This window comes from Podarcis melisellensis, assembly GCF_964234715.1.
Source record: "Podarcis melisellensis genome assembly, chromosome: 8".
Lineage (NCBI taxonomy): Eukaryota > Metazoa > Chordata > Lepidosauria > Squamata > Lacertidae > Podarcis > Podarcis melisellensis.
Genome location: NC_138540.1, coordinates 44,871,894 through 44,891,958, shown reverse-complemented (window position 1 = coordinate 44,891,958; position 20,065 = coordinate 44,871,894). Strand labels below are relative to the sequence as shown.

Here is a 20,065-nt window from a genome sequence, read left to right as displayed (position 1 = left end):
AAAGCACAAAGGAGAGATCCACTGTCTAGTAAGACTTTGGCACCAATAACTTGGGTTAGGATTTGGGAAATAAGGAGGCTGAGAAGTGAGATAAAGTGACTGCTAAGGCTCCCATGACCATCAGATGTTGGGTAAAGGGCCAGAAATGGGCGGGAGAAGAAGATTTCTCCCAGTTCTGAGACCTGGGATATGTGTATTTTATTATGTAGCCTGTTGTCTAAACTGTTAATTTGTTTTAACTGTACTGTACTGTATTGTACTTTTTTCATTGCTGCCCTGGGATCTCAAAGGGCATGTAAGATACCTAATAAATAATAACAATAATTGATATATGGATCCTGCTCTTGGGGAATGTGGTTATGGCCCCAGGCTTAGGTATCTTTAAAATACTATCAGAAAAAAATATATGGATCAGTGGCCACTAGTCATCAGGGTTAAATGGAGCCTCCAAGTTTAGAGACAGGATGCACCTAGATTTCAGTTGCTTGGGATCTGTTAGTGAGTGAGGGCTGACACAGCAAGGCACTTCTTACATTCTTCATGAAGAAGTCTGGAAAACATTTTTAATAAATTATTTTATCTTTGAAAAATGAAAGAAGACATGCATCTAGAATGTGGTCCTATACTGTATGCCACAAAAATGTGAAAATTGATTAAAGTTGATTGGAATGTTATACAAATTTTAGAAGCTGAGGACAAAACATAACATTTTTAAAGCATCTTGTGGATTTTTATCTGGTGAGGTGCTGAGAATTCTCTGAAAAGCTACCCCCTCACAGAACTACAAATCCCAGAATTCCCTAGGAAAGAGGAATGTCTGTTTCATCAGTTTAACTCTGTGTTGTGACTATGCCCTAGGAGCCTAGACAGCTGTCAGAGAGATGTATCTGCATAGCAGAGAGTGACATGTAGAGGACATAAGATGCTGGCTTCTGCCTGAGCCATGGAAACAGTTCTGCAGACCCATATACCAGACAAGAGGCTCAAGATTCTTACAGATATGAGGTTAAGCTGCTGGAGAACAGTACTTGTATGAAAAATAAAAAGGACAGTTCAGAGGCCCCCATCTACCCCAAATGTCTCTCCACTGAAAAGCTATATGCCAGGAAGCAGGAATCTCAAGGAGAAACACAGCCAGCAGGCAAACCCTTTCTCTTTCTACTTCAGCATTTAATGCTGAAGATTGAGTAGATGCTTCCAACCTAAACAGGCACTCTGGTGTGGCTTGAAGAGAAAGGTTAGTCCTGTCACCCACGTGAGCCTGCTGTACATCTCAGTCAAAAGCTGGTCAAGGAGCATCTTCTTTGGCACGCTGGCGATCAGGTGGTCCTGAAAGTCATTTTTCTGCATGAGTTTGGGGCACAAACTCTGAGTGGCAACCAATGAGGCATGCATGATGGTCTATGAAGAAAGTACAAGCAAGAAATAAATGTGGCATGAGGAGTCGTCAAAACCTGAAGTTTTATTACTTTCTACTTGGGAGCATGTTTGGGGAAGCCATTCACTGCAAGAGGTTCCAGGTCACCTTCCTCTAGTCTAAGGCTTTATATGTATATTTACAATATTTTTGGTGTTATTAATAAACAATGGAATTTAGGCATTTACACACATTTGCAAATCAAATCAAATACCTTTGTTGGTATCACAGTATAAAATATTTCAAGTCACTAGGGTAGTTAAAAGGACAAGGGTGAAGCTGTTGAAGGTAATAAGGTCACACTGTGATTGCGTGCACTTAGATATTCTGCTTCACCCTGTCTATTCCCTGAAAGGATGGTTCATTGGGATCCCATTCTGGTGAAATTGTGGCTAAAAAAGGAAGCTACTAAGGCAGTGATATCTGTGTCCTGATCTGTGAGGAGAAACCTCATTTGACTTCTCGGATTTATAGGCCAGAGGTCCAACTTTTTGCTTTTGTCATATTTGCATATCTTCTGATGGCCATAAAAGGTGCAAAGGTATGTTCACAGTACCTGTTAGCAGACAGAGTTTATATGCTGCAGCAGCAGTTAGCATCTTTGTCTCCAGTTCAATTACAGACTTAATTCTGTCACCATATAGATTAAAACACTCTTTTAAAAAACAGAAGCAGAATTTCTCAGGAGGCTGATTTCTGTAGCACACACCAAAAGCTACAGTTGTGTGGTGCAAAACTGCAGACTTGGTCCATCTAAGCTCAATATTGTCTACTCTAACTGGCAGCAGCTCTCCAAAGTATTTTCCATCTCCTACTAATAGATGACTATGGAACTCTACCTACTTACCTGGATTTCACTGCTGCAAGTCTGAGAGACTTCTTCAATGAGACTCTCCAGCTTGTGCTGAAGCTTGCTGTTCTGGTGCACAGGGTTTCCTGCCTCATACAAAATAGGCAAAACCTGCAGGAAGAGAAAGGCTCTCATCAAGAATGGCTATTCAGTCCTTCTTCGCCACAGTAGTTTATCTGAAAGGCCACTGCTGAAGGCAGGTTGCCACCAGTAGGTTGCTGCCAAAGGGGGCTAGAGGAGGTTCATGGCTACCTTCTATATATTTAATAGATTGTAATCTATTACAATCTTTAATACTTGTAAAGAAATTGCGGTATCGGTTTTATTGCATTTGTGCATTTTATTTTTGTTTGTAAACTGTCCAGAGGACATTGATTTTGTCAGTCTAGGCCACACAGAATGAGGTTGAGGGCTGTGTGTGGCCCCCAAACTGCAGGTTGCCTACCTGTGTCCTATGAAAATGATGCATTCTTCCTGAATTTGTAATGAAAATTTAAAAGGCATCTTCAGTCACATCTGATATTCTGACTTTTGCCAGTGTAGCTTGGTTTGTGACACTGCCACAGGAAAACACATCCAGGTTAAAAATTAACTTGCAATCATGATGTGAGGCGCTTCTTCATGAGAGGTCCAGAGGGTGACAATACGAGAAGAGGCCTTTTCTGCAGTGGCTCCCCATTAGGGGAATGTTCTCCCCAGGGAGGCTCACATGGAGCGATCATTATATATCTTTAGGTACTCAGCAACTTCCCTCTATAACCAGGTCTTTGGCCTTTAACTATCTGTGGCCTTTTTAGAAGAGGGCAGGTGTTATTGTTTTTAATGCATCTGTCTTTTTGACTGTAAGTTGCTTTGGGTTGTCCTGGGCAAGATAAAGTGATAACAAATTCAATTAATCATCATCATAATCAATTCTTAGTGGTTCATGACTGAGTTCCAAAACAAGAAAAGTAGCAAAGGGGAGGCTTGCAGACAGGTGTTTATTGTAGGATCAGTACTCCTCATGCAAGTAAGCTGTTTTTGTAGCATGTGCATGACATCACTGGCATCAAAATGCCAGCCTGCACCCCTCACTCCTGCTGATTTAATCTGGATGTGCCCTTTTAGGAGAAAATCTGGTATGTTAAAAAAAGTGTTTTGAACAACCTGTTTGCAGATTAAGCACCTGCCTGGAAAGCACTCTTAACACACATGAAGGAGAGCTCACACTGATTGAAAGCCTTGCATCCTTGATGGTCTCCTCTGCCCACAGGATGTCTGCTTTAACTTCCACATCTTGAACAGAGCTCAGCATTTCAATGCACTTATGCACAGACTGGGATGCATCCTTCAGTGCCTAGAACAGAGAGCAAGATGTGGGCACCACTGTACCACCAGCACAAAAGTATAGCACTCCCTAGAATTCCAGTCTCTGTCAGCTGTATTTAATTGAGTCAGTGTTAGCTCCAGGTTTTGGGGGCCTGTGGTCAGAGTGACCTCAGAGGGTCCCTCCCTGAAAAACCCCAACTTCTCATTGGTTGCTGCTGCTGCCCATTCACTGGTCCTGTCCCTCTGGGCCCAATCTGCAGCACTCTCCATAGAGAAAGGGAAAGGCAAGTGGAGGATGCTGCTCCTCCTTATTGGCTTCTGTTGGCCTGTACACTGGAAGAGGGCAGATGAACCAACAGCAATGGCAAGGAAGAGGAACAGAAGGATCAGTGAGTTATGAGATACCCCTTAAGCCTGGAGTTGGCTGTAACTCTCGTAGCACCAATCCCTGCATCTGCAATGTGACAGCACTAATTCTTGTCAGAAAGTTTACCAGGATACAGTGCACGTGAAGCACTTAATGTTCTAATATGCAGATGCCAGCATTCTTGCCCCATTTAGATGCTTTCTTCCCTTTGGCCCTCTTCTGCAGCACTTGACTTTTAAAGAGGTTGGCATGCAAGATTGGAGACGGACAAATCTCTCTATTTCAGGTTCCCTTATTTTCTTCCAATTTTAAGTTCAGTTCTCCACAACAGTTTGAAATTTCTTTTTTAAAAACAACCCTCACAATTTTTTATCAGCATTTTAGTGTGCATTTCTCCTAAGTTGCACATTTCTGTATGTAGCTTTGCCAAATGTACACATCTTTGCAAGCAATTTCCCCTGCTATATTTCTAATATTTTTATTAAGATATGCAATTTTATGCACACTACCCACATATGCATTTTTGTGCACATTACTTGGTAGGAGAATTGCATTCAAAATCTGGCGAAGTGCAAATTTTGTAGGCTAGCTGCATTTCTATTTGTTCATTGTTTCAGGGTGGTGCAAATACTTTTTCTTATTAAAATGTGAACAGAGCTGACTATGCAAGACGTAAGGCTATGAAGGTAGGCAAAGATCCAAGGGTTCCCACCTGTGCAGAAGAGCTGGCTGTACTGTCTGGCTGTAACCGGCATCTCTCCTTGGGCAAGGTCTCTTGAATCTGATTCCTTGCGAGGTAAGACTGTATCTGCAGCATGCAAAAGAAGCATGGCTCACATGACCCTCACTTCTATGGTCTCCCAAAAATCTAGATGCATTTACTCAGCAGCACTGAGTAACATATGATCAGCATACTGGAGCACATACGGCATGCTAACATTCATTCAGCACATGCCTATCAGCTGGGTTCTAATTCAAGATTGATCTAGAGTGCTCCCCCATTCAGATCAGTACCCCCATTCCTATGCTTTTTTACCTTGTGCACAACTTCCTCCATTTTCTCTGGATGGCTTCGATGAGCCTGGGCCACATCAGTTATGGGCAAGGGCATAGCTTTTAGAGTAAAATTCCTGAGGAACAAGCATTGTTTCATTAGATGTCCCTAGGCTACTAAGGGCCCCCAAAACAATTCACAACTGTGCATGCACAGTAGTCAGGCTATTTCCCAATTAAAGTGAAACAAGTAGATGCTGTAACAAAACTTTGCAGTGGAGTACTCCTCTTATGTTCATTTTGCTTCAGGTCACAGGTGATCTGAACTTCTTCATAAGATATAATTCAGTTGTTTTTCACTGGAGCCTCCCTTTGAAGTTCCTTTATTTGAGAATGGCCACTTCCAGAACATCCCAAGCAGCTGAAATGTTATTTCTCTGGTTTTTAAAATATCATTTCTGATGTCTGATTTGCATTCATTTATTACAGGCTTCCTCAACCTCAGCCCTCCAGATGTTTTTGGCCTACAATTCCCATGATCCCTAGCTAGCAGGACCAGAGGTCAGGGATGATGGGAATTGTAGTCTCAAAACATCTGGAGGGCCAAGGTTGAGGAAGCCTGATTTATTATTTTGTGACAAGACTGGTCTGCTTGTCCTATGTAGAATGCAGAAGGGTATGCTAACCAATGCTAACCAATGGTAGCATATGGGGCTTTTTTTCAGCCAGAACTCACCAGAATGCAGTTCTGGCACCTCTCAGGTGGGCACTATTGTCATTACAAATTCATGGAGAGCTCCAACACCTCTTTTTCTAGAAAAATAGCACTGGTGGCATATATCATATAGGAAGACGAGTGAATGAATAAACCCTTGATGTTCTGTCTGACATTATTGGGTCCTGAAATGGCATTGTCAAAGTTATTTATGGGGAAAGAGTTGGCACTTGGACTGGGATTCTCTTATTCCAAAGAAGAACAGAATTTTTCTGCAGAGCCTCCAAGATGGCATCAATAGAGCACAGTGATGAGGTACCTACCTTAGCAAGGCACGTGTAACATCAAGGAATCCACACAATGTTGTGTTGTTCCTGTCCCAAATTAATGTCCTAAAAGCAGAAGAGAAGGGAAGACGGTTCACTTGAAGCACACCAAGCTCCAATATATAGACAATAGAAGCATTTCTAAAAAGAATATTTGCTTTCCTTTTTTATTTAAAGCATGTGTACCCAGCTCTAAATTTCAGAGACATAATAGAAATTAAAACTTATTTTTTTTATAAAGCATCAAAAGTTTATTTAAAAAAATTGTGTCAAGGTATCCAAAAAGTTCTCAGGAAAGCTGCATTGTGTGATCCAAGCCACACATTATGTTAGCAAACCTATGGCCTCAGCCCCATATCTGCCAATGTAACAGGAAATTTAGGTGACATGGAAATTAAGAAGGGAAACCCTTTCCATGCTTGCTGACACTCCCTGCAAATCCCTTCCCCACAGCTATTTCCCTTACAGCTGGTTCCACTTCAAGTTTAAGGGCCCAGCAGGGCAGAACCTTTAAATATGACCCAGAGCAGGCGCACTTACAGGGGAGAATTATCGCCAGAGGGAGAAGGATCAATCTTCCCTCTTTCTAACCAATTCTCCTGCAAATAGCACCCACCAACACTCACATGAACATTATGAAAGGAAGAGTCAGCCAGGAACTCTGTGTTTCCCTAGTAACATCTAATTTGTCCCTACCAAATATGCAAAATACAACCATGTGCATTTATTTCAGCCTTCCCCAACATTATGCCCTCTGTATGTTTTGGACTAGAGCATATATTGGCTGTGGCTGATGGAATCTGTAATCCAAAACATGGAGGGCACCAGTTGGGGGCAGGGTGCAAAAAGTTAGAAACAGAAGTCCCACTCTATGACAACTCCTGCTCAGACCCAGGAGTGTAGATTTTTTAAACAAAAGGAACTATACCTTCACATGACACATATGGTTATGACTCAGACTTGTTACCCCTTTAAAAAAAAGAATTAGACACTTTCCTAAAAGGGAAAAGATCTCACGGCTGCAATAGCCAAATGAAGCCTCTGTGTTCAGAAGCAGTATTTCTTCAATTACCAGATGGTGAGGGAAAACACAGGAAATGGCTATCCTGTCTGAGGAGAAAACATAGCTCAGTGGAAGAGCATGTGTTTTGCATGGAGTATGTTACAAACTGAATCCCTGGAATCTCCATTTAAAGGATTTCAGGTGGCAAGTGATGGGAAAGATTCTTCTTTGCCTGAGATGCTGGATAGCCACTTCCAGTCAGAGAAGCCAACCTGGTGTCCTCCAGATGTTTTCAACTTCAACTCCCATCAGCCCCAGTCAGCACAACATGGGGCTGATGGGAGTTGTAGTCCAAATTTTCTGGAGGGCATCAGGCTGGGATAGGCTGGAGTGGACAATACTGGGCTAGAATAGAAACAGTAATGTATGGCAGGTTGACATGTCCATTTGAGCTTCTAAAGGCACCTGGTTAATCACCATCAGAATAGAATAATGTGGTACCTTGGGTTACAGACGCTTCAGGTTACAGACTCCACTAACCCAGAAATAGTACCTTGGGTTAAGAACTTTGCTTCAGGATGAGAACAGAAATTGTGCGGCAGCCGCACGAGGCCCCATTAGCTAAAGTGGTACCTCAGGTTAAGAACAGTTTCAGGTTAAGAACGGACCTCTGGAATGAATTAAGTTCTTAACCCGAGGTACCAGTGTATTAAACTACTGGTTTTGTTTGATACTGCAAAACTGCTAGGGACCAAATTTACTAGACTCCCCAGAGCAGCCTGCAAAGGAACAGCTACTAGAAAGGCATGCACATGGAAGGGGCCTTCTTCCAAAGGAAGCCATACATAGATCTCTGTGGGCATCCTGGCTTTGTAGCATAGAACCAAGTTGCACAGGAGACACTAGACTTGACAGAGGCATGTTACTTTCCAGTCACAAAGGAGAGCACAGCAAGTCCTTGAGTTCACAAGGTATGTATTGTGACATGTCAGGTGCTTGAAAACACAAGCCTCCCTCAAAATGCATTTTTGCAGTCCCAAGCAGGCAGCATGAGCCCTCTTTAGCCTGCTTTATAGATGGCCAGATTATTTGCCAGCCTATTCAGCCTTCCCAACCTTGGGTCCCCAGATGTTGCTGGAAATATAATCCCTATTCTCCCTGGCCATTGGCCATGCTGACAAATAATATGTGGGCAACATTTGGTCTTCTTGGACTTGCACAGTCTTTCTAAGGTCTCAGAGAGAAGTTTTCCCATCACCTGTTAATTGATCCATTTTAACTGAAGAAACCAAGGATAGCATCCGGGATAGCATGTATACAGACTTACAATAATCCCTCTCCAATTACGGATAAGGAAATGTTTCAATTTCTATTACTCGTTTTTCCCAATCTTAAATTCAGTTTTTCACATTTCCACATGTTCCCTAATTTAAAAAAAAAATCTTCATCAAAACCCACCAGCATCTTAAGTGTTTATTTCTAATAATATACACATTTTTGCCACACAATTTTGCCAAATATACACATTTTTTGCAAAGAAATTTCCTCCTAGTAGAATGCATTTTTGTATGTGATTTCCAATAATATATACATTTGTGTGCACACTTTACCCCATTATATCCACTTTTTTACACATTACTTGGCTGGAGAACTGCATTGCAAAATTCAGGAAAGTGTGAATTTCAAAGGATGATTGTATTTTGGTTTGCGTCTTGATTCAAAAGTGAAAATTAGGTAAGTTCCCCTTTAAGTGTGAACTGAATCAAATTTCTCCCCTATCCCCAACTTCAATTCACATATCCACCTACACACACCTATGCAAGTGAAAGAAATTAAGTGAACACACCTGAGCGTTGTGTTCACTGACAAAGCTTTTGCCAGTATTTTGGCACCCACGTCTCCCATAGCATTACCACTGATGTCCAGCATGACAAGACAACTGCTCCTGCTTCTCAAGCCATCTAGGATAACACTGGTTCCCAGTTTCAGGCGAGATTCTGCCACCGATAGGGATTCGACAGACTGAAATAAAATCAGGGAAGAACGGACTGTAGCAGAGATGCCAAGACACTAATACCCATGTTGCTTGTTTGCAGAAGGCATGGAACACACAAACACACAGTGCCAAGTCTATGACAAAGATCATTCAATGGACAATAGTGACTATGGACAAATAGTCCATCCCTATGTGGTAAAGTTAAAATAAGTGGAAATTAGGCAGACAACAGGAAGCTCCACTGAGTTGTGAGAGCATGTGTTTACCAGAAATAATTAAGGATTTCAAAGTTTGACCGAAGCATGCTAATACACAGGTATTGAACTTAGAACTCCATACTTACACAGTCATCATCTTGAGTTAGCTGAACAATTCGGTGCAAAGCATCAGCTAGGGTCTCCCTAGAAGAAAGAAGTAGAAAGCCCACTAATTTTCCTGGTCTGAATCTGATTAATATATAGGCGATTAGTGGGTTCCTGTAGTGTCACATTGGTTTACTAGATTCATAAAAAGGTAAAGGGACCCCTGACAGTTAAGTCCAGTCGCGAATGACTCTGGGGTTGTGGCGCTCATCTTGCTTTACTGGCTGAGGGAACTGGCGTTTGTCTGCAGACAGTTTTTTCCGGGTCATGTGGCCAGCATGACTAAGCCACTTCTGGCAAAACCAGAGCAGCAAGAATACTTTATCAAGAAACTTCAACAGGAGCAAAACATTGCCACAATGTTCTTGACTGGGACTGGAATAATACTTAGATCTTATGTAATCTGCATTGGCTGCCTGTGATCTTCAGTCAGCTCAATTTCAGGTGTTGCTTTTGAACTTTAAACCCCTGAATGGCTTAAGACGCTGCACTATCAAGGACTACCTTCTTCCATATGTGCCTCCACATAAGCTCTGTTCAATATCTGTGGCATTGATCTAGATGCCATTGATGAATGAAGCTTGACTGGCATCCACTAGGCATAGGGTCTAGTCCAGTGTTTCCCAACCTTGTGCCTCCAGATGTTTTTGGCCTACAACTCCCATCATCCCTAGCTAACAAGACCAGTGGTCAGGGATGATGGGAATTGTAGTTCAAAAACAGCTGGAGGCACAAGGTTGGGAAACACTGGTCTAGTCAATGGTGGTGACAATTTTATGGAATATCCTTCCCAAAGAGGTTCATTGGGCCGCTATACTCTAGACCAGCAGTGAGGAACCTGTGACCCTCCAGATGTTGTTTGATTCAAACTTTGTCAGCCCCACCCAGAATGTCCCATGGCAAGTGATGATGATGGGAGTTGTACGCTGAAGGGTTGCAATCCCCCCCACATGCTCTAGGCATTTGGTTGAGTTGGCTCTGCTTTCAGAACATTAACCTTAGTTTTTTTAGTGCTGTTCTGTATGGCAACCAGTTATGTTGTGTGCAGGTTTTTGGTGGTGGTGTTTTTTTGCTATCCCTGCTGTTATATTTATTAGTCTGTTCTTCTGTATTTTGCAACGCGTGGTACTTCTATCATGTCTTTATTGCTTTCAGCTTATGAGTTGCTTTGGGTTTGCCTCTAGGTATGGAAATGCAGGCTCAAAACTATTAAAAGCAAGCAAATAAATAAATAAAAACATAGCCTAGGTATGTGTCAGGGAACTGCCATCAGTGCCGGAGGGAGAGAGCGGGCTCCAGAGGGATTCCAGAGAGCGTCCCGGGATGGGGAGAGGCAGCCCATCTTCTGGGGAAGAGAATCAGCGTAGCACCAGTGGAGAAGGGGGGCAGATGGGGGAATCGGCGAGGCGGTCCCATGACTCCTCGCCGAGGACCAGCGGAGAGAGTAAGGGTCCTCCGCTGCCCACACCCTCCTTGCGCAGAAGGCTTCTGCGCAGGGAGAGTAGGCGGAGACTAGGCGTCAAATAGCTTCTTTGCTGGAAGAAGTTCAAGAAACGCCCACTGACGGATTCTGCCAGCGATTGAGACATCCACGGGTGAGTGGCTGTCCAGACAGAAAAGGTTCACTCAGGCAACCCAGCCAGGTGTTGGCACCGGCTTACGCACGAGCAACCCCTAGAACCATTACAGTATGTAAAAAAATTCTTTCAACTCTCACATGTATGTATTAATACTAGTATTTAACTTTTTTAAAATTACCAACAGAGTGTTAAATGCTTACCTGGACCGGATATTAAAGTTTTTTCCTAGTGCAACATGCTTGATGGATCTGCTTCTACCAATGGCCAGCACCAGTGTCACCATGTCAGAATCAAAGCCTGCAGAAAGAGTAGCTGTGTATGCATGGGTACCTCATGGGTGCAGGTGGGGGTCCTGAAAGGCTGATTGGTCACAGGCAAGCAAGGGCCTCCACCAAAACAGATTATTAAACACTAGATTTGATATAATTCAGACACAGGAAGGTGAGGCAAGCTTGTGAAACTTTATAAGAAACAGCACTTAGATCAGGGGGCTAATCTGTGGCCCTCCAGATGCTGTTGGACTTCCACCAACTCCAGCCAGCATGGCCATGGGTCAGGAGTGATGGGAGTTGTAGTCCAACATCTGGAGGGCCAAAGGTTACCTACTTTTGCTTTAGATTTCAGTAAGCCAGCAAAGACCTTGATTCTAATTGGTGTGCTCTTTTGGTATGTTTGCTCTTTTGGTGGGATATGCATCAGGCCCCTTTATGGGATGTTAAACGTGACTGAGAACTTTTAACATACCACAAAGAAAAGACCACCCACAGATCCTAATCTAATACAGAGTATGTATTATTCAGATAAGCCTAGATTGGCAAGGAAGGGGACACAAAGAGCTAGAGAGCACACTGTCTCCCTCAGTCTTAGGGACAGAGGCAGTCTAAGGAACTGACAGACCTACCATTGTCGGACAAATTCAACTCCTTGATTGAGCTGGCATCTGAAACAAGATCCTGGATCACCTGGGCACCTGCTGATTTCAGCTTTAATATGAAGACAATTCATACATATTCAAAAAGAGTAAGAACATAAAAAAATAAGAACAACTTTGTCAGATTAGAGCTATTTTGATTTCTTGGTTTTGATATGCTGAGGTGTCAAATTTTATTGGCAATATTTATTAAGAACATTAAATAGAGCCCTGCTGAATTACACCAAATACCTAAATAGTCCAACATCCCATTTCTCACGGTGGTCAACCACATGCATGCCTCGCAGAAGCCCACAAGCAGGGCAACAGCCCTCTTCCACTGTTGATTCCCAGCAACTGGTATTCATGCCACTTCTGATATAGTCATCAAGTCTAGCAAGCCAAAACGGCTACATTTACTTTTTGTATGACTTGGAAAATACTGGATTTAGCCATTCAACAGTGGAAACCTAAGCTAGAGAAAGAGAACCTTAAACCACATGAATCTAGTGATTTATTATTCGAGGAAATAGTCCTTTCAGCTGCTAGGTAAAGCCACCCACTTTGGCTTCTACTGAATTTTTACCTAGTACATCACCTAAAATGGTATTTCCACCTTGGTTAATATTAAATCTGATTCATAAGAAATGAGCCATGTCTCAGATAACTGTAACACAAACTTCATATCATCTGCCCTTTTGCCTACATGTTCTTCAAACGTCCCTAGCAACTTTTATTAGGTACACTTTTTTGGGGAGGGGTGTCACTTCTTACCTCACAGGTACTGAGGTCCAGGTGCAGACCACTCAATTGGTGGTTATATGCCAAGGCCTGCAGCAAAGCTCTGTAACAAACCAGAAAGGAAACAAGGGTAGGGAGCCACTGGTGGAGGAAGAGGAGTGCGGGGGGAGCGCACCGCCCCCAGCAGCGTGATCCCGGTAGGGTGCCATCGTGGCTGCCCCCCTACCTGCGCTGGGTGCCACACCCCCAGGACATGTGCCAGCCCTGCCCCTGCCTGCTCTCCGCCCCCCAGTATGACGCTCCGCCACTGTAGGGAGCAGCTCTAACTGCCAGGTGTCATGGGGGGAACCTGGTTCTGCATCTTCTCCCCTTCCACTATAGATTTGACTCCATCCCAAAACGCTTCATTTAATCCCTAATAGCTCACCACTTTGCTTCTTTGAACCCAAAAAGGATAAGAATTACTTTGTGTTGGATCAGATCAAAAGTTCAGCTAGTCCAGCACTGTACAACAGCCACCCTCTGCTGTTGCCTTCCAGCAAGCTGGTATTCAGTGACAGGCTGCCTCTAACCATGGAGATTCCAAACACACACCATGGATTTGTCTCCTTCTCAATGGATTTGTCAACCCCCCCCTTTATGCATTCTGTGGCAAATCCATAAATTAATGTGTGTGTTACGGAATTCATCTCGATTATGCCTCATTCCTTCATGCCCACTCAGCTAAGAAATAGTCAAGTATACCTTTCTGTGCCTGTCCAGCATTTTTTCTTCTTTTGATATTATTATTAGTTACCTTCTCATATTTACTTGTTCATATTGGCTGCATTCAGATGAAACACTAACCCACAGTTTAGTGTTATGAGAATGAGCCTAACCTCCTCCAGAGCTCATGCACTTCTCTCCCCCTCCTCTTCTCTCCTCTTGCAGTGCAGCTGTAAGGAGGAGATTGGAAGTTTTATTTCCAATTACTTCAGAACCCTAAACTGTGGTTAATTTTAGCTATGGTTGGTTGAAACAAGCCAGCTTCATAAGCTATGGTTGGTGTGAAGTTGGGTTCCCCCCCCAAACAAGCCAAAAAAGATTAGCCACAGTTAGTTTGATTTAGATGGCATGACAAGTGATGTGTCATCAAAAATGGAAGTGAAAGCTTCTGAATTCCTTGCAGCTACACCAAAGAATGAGAAGGGAAGAGAATGTACGACTGGAGAATGTCTTGGTGTATTCCCATCACAATAATTTGCTGTTCATCACGACATCCAAACACAGCCATTAATTTGCTATGCATGAGGTTATTTTCATCCTTATAGTAGTTCTTCAATATAGATCACAATATAGAATTACACAAGACTACAACAACCTATGGCAGATAAGGGACTTGAATCCAGATCACATTCAATATTGTCTCTCTCTCTCTCCCTCCCCTAATGGGAGCCAGCTAAAAACAACGATTTACCCCTCACCTCAAAGCCTCTGTTGGTAACTTGGTTCCAGCCAATGAAGCATGTTGGAGAGCAGAGGCTTTGCTGAAGAAATTGCTGATTCCAACAGGAACATCACTGTTCTTTCTGAAAAGAAATGCAGCAACTTAAGTTCTATGGGCAGGTATCAGGACCCACAGACACCTGGAACTGGATCAGAAAATACCTCCTCACTAGAGGAAGATGAAGGGAAGGGCCATAGCTCAGTGGCAGAACAGCTGCTTTGCATGCAGAAGGCCCTGGATTCAATCCTCAGCATTGCCAGGTAGGGCTGAAAAGGCTCCCTGCCCGATAACCTGGAGAAAACAGCATAGACAATACTGAGCTAGCTAAACCAATGGTCTGACTCTGTATAAAGCAGCTTCCTATGTTCCTATGATTTCACCATGAATCGCAGGACCAAGGGAGACAAGGAACCCAAAAAGAACACTAACACTCATACCACCTCCACAATATTCCATCCAGGGTAACTGCAGACTTGTGAGACCTGATATGGCCTAACTGGACTCATCCCTTAACTCTGGACCCTCCATGGGGTCCTAAGGAACAGTAAAGGCCGAAAGTCCATAATGGAGCTTAGTCCTGATGTTACTGTGCTCACTTGGCTGAACAAGGCATCCCATGTCAAAAGAGGAAAAACACTCAGGGTCATGATCCCATTAGCACCCCAGGAAGGGTGGGACAAGCAGCCTGAGTAATTAAACCCTCTGCTGTTGGCTGGAAGACCTGTTCATAGCAAAGCACTATTCTGCTCACCTCTTTTTCCTGGCTCAGGACTAGGTCCTCTGACTGTCTGCACTGCTGGACAGCTCCCCTGCCTGGCTCAGACAGCTGAAATGAGACAACCAGCTCCCCTAATCACAGGGCATCCCCTTAAAAGTACCGGTAGGTGATTGTCAGAGGAGACTTGGGTATACTGTCCCAAGACCTTAGGGGAGGCTGAACCCATTCCACCATGAAATCTTCATAGTCAAAAGCTTGATTTGGAAATGTAATCCTCTGCCAAGATCTTGCAACCAAAGTCATAAGAATGTACAGGATTGTCACTCAACACAAGAACAGCACCTAAACTTGAATTCAGGAGCAATGCAGATTCTTTATGTGAAGCAGGAGCCAAGTCAGGTTTAGACATCTGGACTAGGCTATCAGGAAGTACCGTAAGTCATTACTTTAGAAACCCACTGAACAAAAGAGCTTCACATGCATATTTTCAGGCTCTTGCCCAAAATCACAATGGTTTATGGATTTTTTTAAAAGCTCAGTTTAAAAGCTCTACCAACTTTTATACCATGCTGTCTTCTTGTACACCAATTTGTACACCAATTTGAGGTGAAATAAATAAATAAATAAATAAATAAATAAATAAATAAAACAAAACTGCAGGCTGGCATAATATGCTACTGCTCCCAAGTAGCCTGCCAGAAAGGTGCAAGGAAAGCACACCAAGCTCTTACTTGTGTGTATAAACGTTCTTGGATAAGTTCAGGTGGATTAGGCTTTCACAGCAACCAGCACCCAAGGCATCAAAAAGCTGGGGACAGAGGAGGAAAAGGTCATGGATAACTGCGGAAAACAAAACAAGCTCATGGTCACCTGTGGAATTTTGAGAGTGCCACTGGGTTCCATAAAAAGTTTTACATTTTGGATTTAACTGCTGACTCAGGCTATGGTCACATGCTATACCTTTAAAGCACATTTGAAGAACATTCTTCCCCTCAAATAATTATTGGCACAGAGTTACAATTCTCAACAACCCTTAACAAACTACAGTGCCTAGAATTCTTTGAATTGGGAAATGTGCTATGAATGTGCTCAAAAAATATATTATGTATGTAGCCTCAGTCATTTTGGCTGAGGGTTTTATCTTGCTGTTTTATGAAATTGTAGGTTTTGAATGTTGTAAGCTGTCCAGAGTGATAGTATTGATTTTGTTTATTTTTGCAACAGAAGGGCAGGATATCAACGTTTTAACAAACAAAATAACTAGCAAACTCCATTTTCAAATAGAAACAGCCACTGCCAGTGAGAGTAGCCAGTACTTGGTTAAATGGACTAAGGGTCTGACTCATTTTAAAGGAGCTTCACTCGTGACAGCACAATAATACAGGGTCCTCATTCCGGGAAAATGACATGGTACAACATGCTTAAGAGTAAGAAATAGCAGCAGCTGCCAGGTGCTCACCACATCCAAAGTGCAGGCTGTCCCAGAGAGATCAAGGTGACCTAAAGCATTTGGCTGACTCAGGAAAGAAAACAAGCCCTGAAAGGGGAGAGAAAAAGAGAAAGAGAGAGAGAGAGAGAGAGAGAGAGAGAGAGAGAGAGAGAGAGAGAGAGAAGACTTACTTGTTGAGAAAGAAAATTGCAGTGCAGCTGTTGTAAGACAGCAAGGTCCACCACAAGCATTTCTTTAATGTACTCTAGAGCTGCCTTTGAAAGCTATCCAGAAACTCCAACGGGCCTAAATGCCACTGCTAAACTAATATCTGGAGCTTTCTAGATAGAACATGACTCAGTTCCTTATTTAAAAGCATTTATAAACTGCTTAATATTTCAGAAAAATCTAAATGGTGTATAATCTAACAAACAATATACTGTATCATTAAAACTAAACTCAATAAAACTTCAATGTAAAAAAACAAATGAAAGCGTATAAAAGTGAATAGAACAAAAATATCTTCATTGTTTACCTCTATGCTTCTGAGCTGTTCACCTTTAAAGCCCTGAATCACCAGTAAAAGTGACCCCTTGAGCCACTTAAACTATCCAATGACTTTGCCTGGTGATGAGACAACTTAAAGCTTGTCAACTAACACAGAATATTTTAGCAGCGACAGGTCTTGTGGGACTAAACAGCAAGATAAGTTACGTTTTGGGAAGAGAAGGTGAAAGGCCCAGAAAACTTTTCCTGCAAAGAGACAACTGCTCCAGAACAGCATTGTTGACTCTGTTATTTCATTAGCTTCTGCAGAAATGCAAAAGCAAATGAAACCTAGATGCATTGATCTTTAAAGACTGTAATTCCAAAACAGCAACACTGGGGTTGAGGAGCAAACTTTGAGTCCCTGTCTGTGTCTGAAACAGGAGGCGAAACACATCTGCTACACAATTTCCAGGGGCCATGAATACTCACGTCTGCACCTTCAGTGGCCAGGCTCCCTGGGTTCCCAGAAAGGTCCAAGTGGTACAGAGTAGTCCTGTATAGTCTATTGGAGCCCAGAGATTGGCAGAGGGCCAACATTCCTGGCAGGCAAGAGAAATCACAAGGAGATGTAAAGGATGCAAGTGCCAAGTAAGACAGAGGAAGGTGGAGGGCAACTGTTTCATTTGCAAGGTTGGCCTTGCTTAGCTCAGATTCTGACATTGACTGGGAAATTTGGTATGTACAGAGAACTAAATCTTTACCTGAAGTGAGAAGGCATTCCCTCAGCTGGATAAGCACAGTTGCATGATATGCTCCAATGCAATTTATAGATATGTTAAATATCAACAACTGGTACATGCAGGTCTTCCATCTAGTGACCCTGTTACAGGGCTGGCTCTACCATTAGGTAGAGTGAGGTGGCTACCTCACCTCAGTCAACTGATTTTTGATGTCATGAAAGGTCAGCAACTTCTTACTTAAGTTAGAATTATTGTATTTTCCCTCCTGGTACGAGACATTTAAGGGATTTTCTGCCACAAGTGGTCAGTCTTGGCTCCTATACACTTTTACTTGGCTGTACCCATGGAGCATGCTGTTTTTGTTTCATCTCAGGTAAAAAAAGTTCTTGAGCTGGTCCCAGTGCCATTAAAGAACAGAAATTGTCCAGTTGGTTTTTTTTTTATTTATCAGCTTGTTTAACTATACCAAGGCTCTGGGGGTGTCGTGCTGAATTTTTTAATATACATTTTGCTTTGGCCAGCCCTGGATCCATGCAGTGAAGAAAACAGGCAATGTATATTTATTTTATTAAAAAAGGAATATGAACCAGTATTTAATAGAACTAATAAAACATTAATATGGAAGAATGAAGGCAAAAAATCTAATCACTGCAATAAATCTCACAGCAAGATAACATTAATAATGACACTACAATAAAGATACTATAAATAGATACCACGGATGAAGATTTAGATTTCATTTCTCTCTGATGTGCTAATGCCATCCTAATACAGCATCTTGAAACAGTACCACTACCCCAAGCCCTTCAACCATGGACTAACTGTTCCCCCCTGTACCTTTTGGAGTCAAGGAGATCCTAGCAAAGTTCAAGCTTTGGAAGCCCTTGATGCTTTGCTCTAAGTTCTGGCTGAGAGCAATTATACCTAAAGAGAGAACAGAACCCTTGAGTAGACATAGAATGCAATTGTACTGCCATGTACCAGTACTTCAGTGGTGCTTCTAGGCAGGCAGTTCCTAGTACCACCCAAAAATTATTCTACCATAGTAAACTACAAGTGGCATTGCAACAATCAACTTTCCACATAACTTGGGTGGTGGTGGGGGTATTGTATTTTTTTTGTATACATCCTGCTATGCTTCATCCACATAGATGTGCCAGAAAATAACCCATCAATTTTTTTACATTGTTTTTTTCTTATCAATAATTTAATTTGCACCTCTATAATTTGCACCATGGTATTTGTTCATTTAAGAGTAATTACCTGCGAGATGTCATGATTTGTTTTAAAAAAGGTTTTGATATGCAGATGTTCCAGATGGCTCTTAGACAAAGTTTTTAGATCAGAAGTATTTTAAATTGGGGGGGGGGGCAGCACATTGATAAAATGGTGGCAACCAGTAAGGCAGTGGGGTTTTTTTTTAGAAAAAATACTCTTTTATTTAAGATTGCTTCCTCAGCTTGGGCCCTCAGGATACTGTCAGCCTACAACTCCCTTTATCCCTTACCGTTGGGCCATGCTGGCTGGGGCTGATGGGAGTTTTAGTTATATATAAAAATAGGATATTAGCATTTTAGTGCTAACTAAAAGAACAATTATAAATAAAGAGGAACAGCGATAATATGATGACCACTTGAAAAGTAATAGTCCAAGTTTGCCAAGTGGGGGGAAAGTCTACCTGCCCAATGTATCAATACACATTTTACAACCATGCCACTTGGAAAAACTGAAAAAGAAGCACAAAAGCAATCTAGACTTGGAGAAATTCTACAAAAGATGGAAGCAGCACTAGGAAAAGACAGGACTATATAACGATTGGGTGATGATATTGTGATGCAAATTTTCCCCAAGGTGAATGAATGACACGCAGCAATTACACACTAAATGCTATTTGTTTAACAAATTCACTCCTGTTCCCCAAGTTAATCTTACTGCTTAAGCCAGTGTGGGCCAGAGCTAAGCTTGGACCAACATTCAAATCCAACCTCCTCTTCTTCTTCAGTGTAGGGATTTAAGACAAATTTCTCAGCCTTAGCTCCCCATTGATAAAGAGAGACTGATGGTCACCTACCTCATAGGGCTACTGTAAGGTCAAACACACACAGTAAAGATGGTGAACCACTTAACAAATTAAAAGACCATATTTATAACAGCTGAAGCACTCAAACTAATTGAAGACTTGGAAAGGTCTCTTTTCTATCAGTTCATGAGGGCAGAGAATGCAACTTTAGTAATTGAAAGTTCTAAAGGCAGAAACAAATGAGATTCTCTATACCTAGGTAACTGCAGAAGGATTTAGCCAGAAAATAGAGCAACCAAGTAAATAGTTAAGACAGTCAGTGGTGGAGCTTTATGCTCCGGCACCGGGGGGGTGGAGAACAGGTGGGGGCGGGGCTGGCGCGTGTCCTGGGGTGGGGTGCGCTGCCCACAGGGGTGTGACGCACGTCCTGGGGGCAGGGCGCCTAGCGTGGGCAGGGGGGGCAGCCATGATGGCACCCTACTGGGATTGTGCTGCCGGGGGTGGTGCACTCCCCCCCTGCACTCCTCTTCCTCTGCCAGTGAAGACAGTGAACCAAGTTTATTATTATGGCCAGAACACGCAGGTCACTACTATGCAATATTGGCCAAGAGATCA

The 20,065-nt window shown here is 42.6% G+C and overlaps 1 protein-coding gene across 3 annotated transcripts in view; it reads right to left on the bottom strand.

Moving 5' to 3' along the window:
- CARMIL2 (capping protein regulator and myosin 1 linker 2) overlaps positions 1-20,065 on the bottom strand; it is a 71,433-nt gene that overhangs the window by 27,002 nt on the left and 24,366 nt on the right. For all 3 annotated transcript variants that reach the window (XM_081920256.1, XM_081920257.1, XM_081920255.1), the window contains 16 exons: positions 18,268-18,354; positions 17,180-17,289; positions 16,232-16,309; positions 15,504-15,580; positions 14,032-14,136; positions 12,602-12,671; positions 11,819-11,900; positions 11,118-11,214; positions 9,319-9,376; positions 8,826-9,001; positions 5,974-6,042; positions 4,979-5,072; positions 4,655-4,750; positions 3,475-3,603; positions 2,265-2,378; positions 1,256-1,401 (listed from right to left, as the gene is read on the bottom strand). In XM_081920256.1, the coding sequence (XP_081776382.1) occupies positions 1,256-1,401; positions 2,265-2,378; positions 3,475-3,603; positions 4,655-4,750; positions 4,979-5,072; positions 5,974-6,042; positions 8,826-9,001; positions 9,319-9,376; positions 11,118-11,214; positions 11,819-11,900; positions 12,602-12,671; positions 14,032-14,136; positions 15,504-15,580; positions 16,232-16,309; positions 17,180-17,289; positions 18,268-18,354 (1,588 nt within the window). The remainder of the gene's footprint in view (positions 1-1,255; positions 1,402-2,264; positions 2,379-3,474; positions 3,604-4,654; positions 4,751-4,978; positions 5,073-5,973; positions 6,043-8,825; positions 9,002-9,318; positions 9,377-11,117; positions 11,215-11,818; positions 11,901-12,601; positions 12,672-14,031; positions 14,137-15,503; positions 15,581-16,231; positions 16,310-17,179; positions 17,290-18,267; positions 18,355-20,065) is intronic.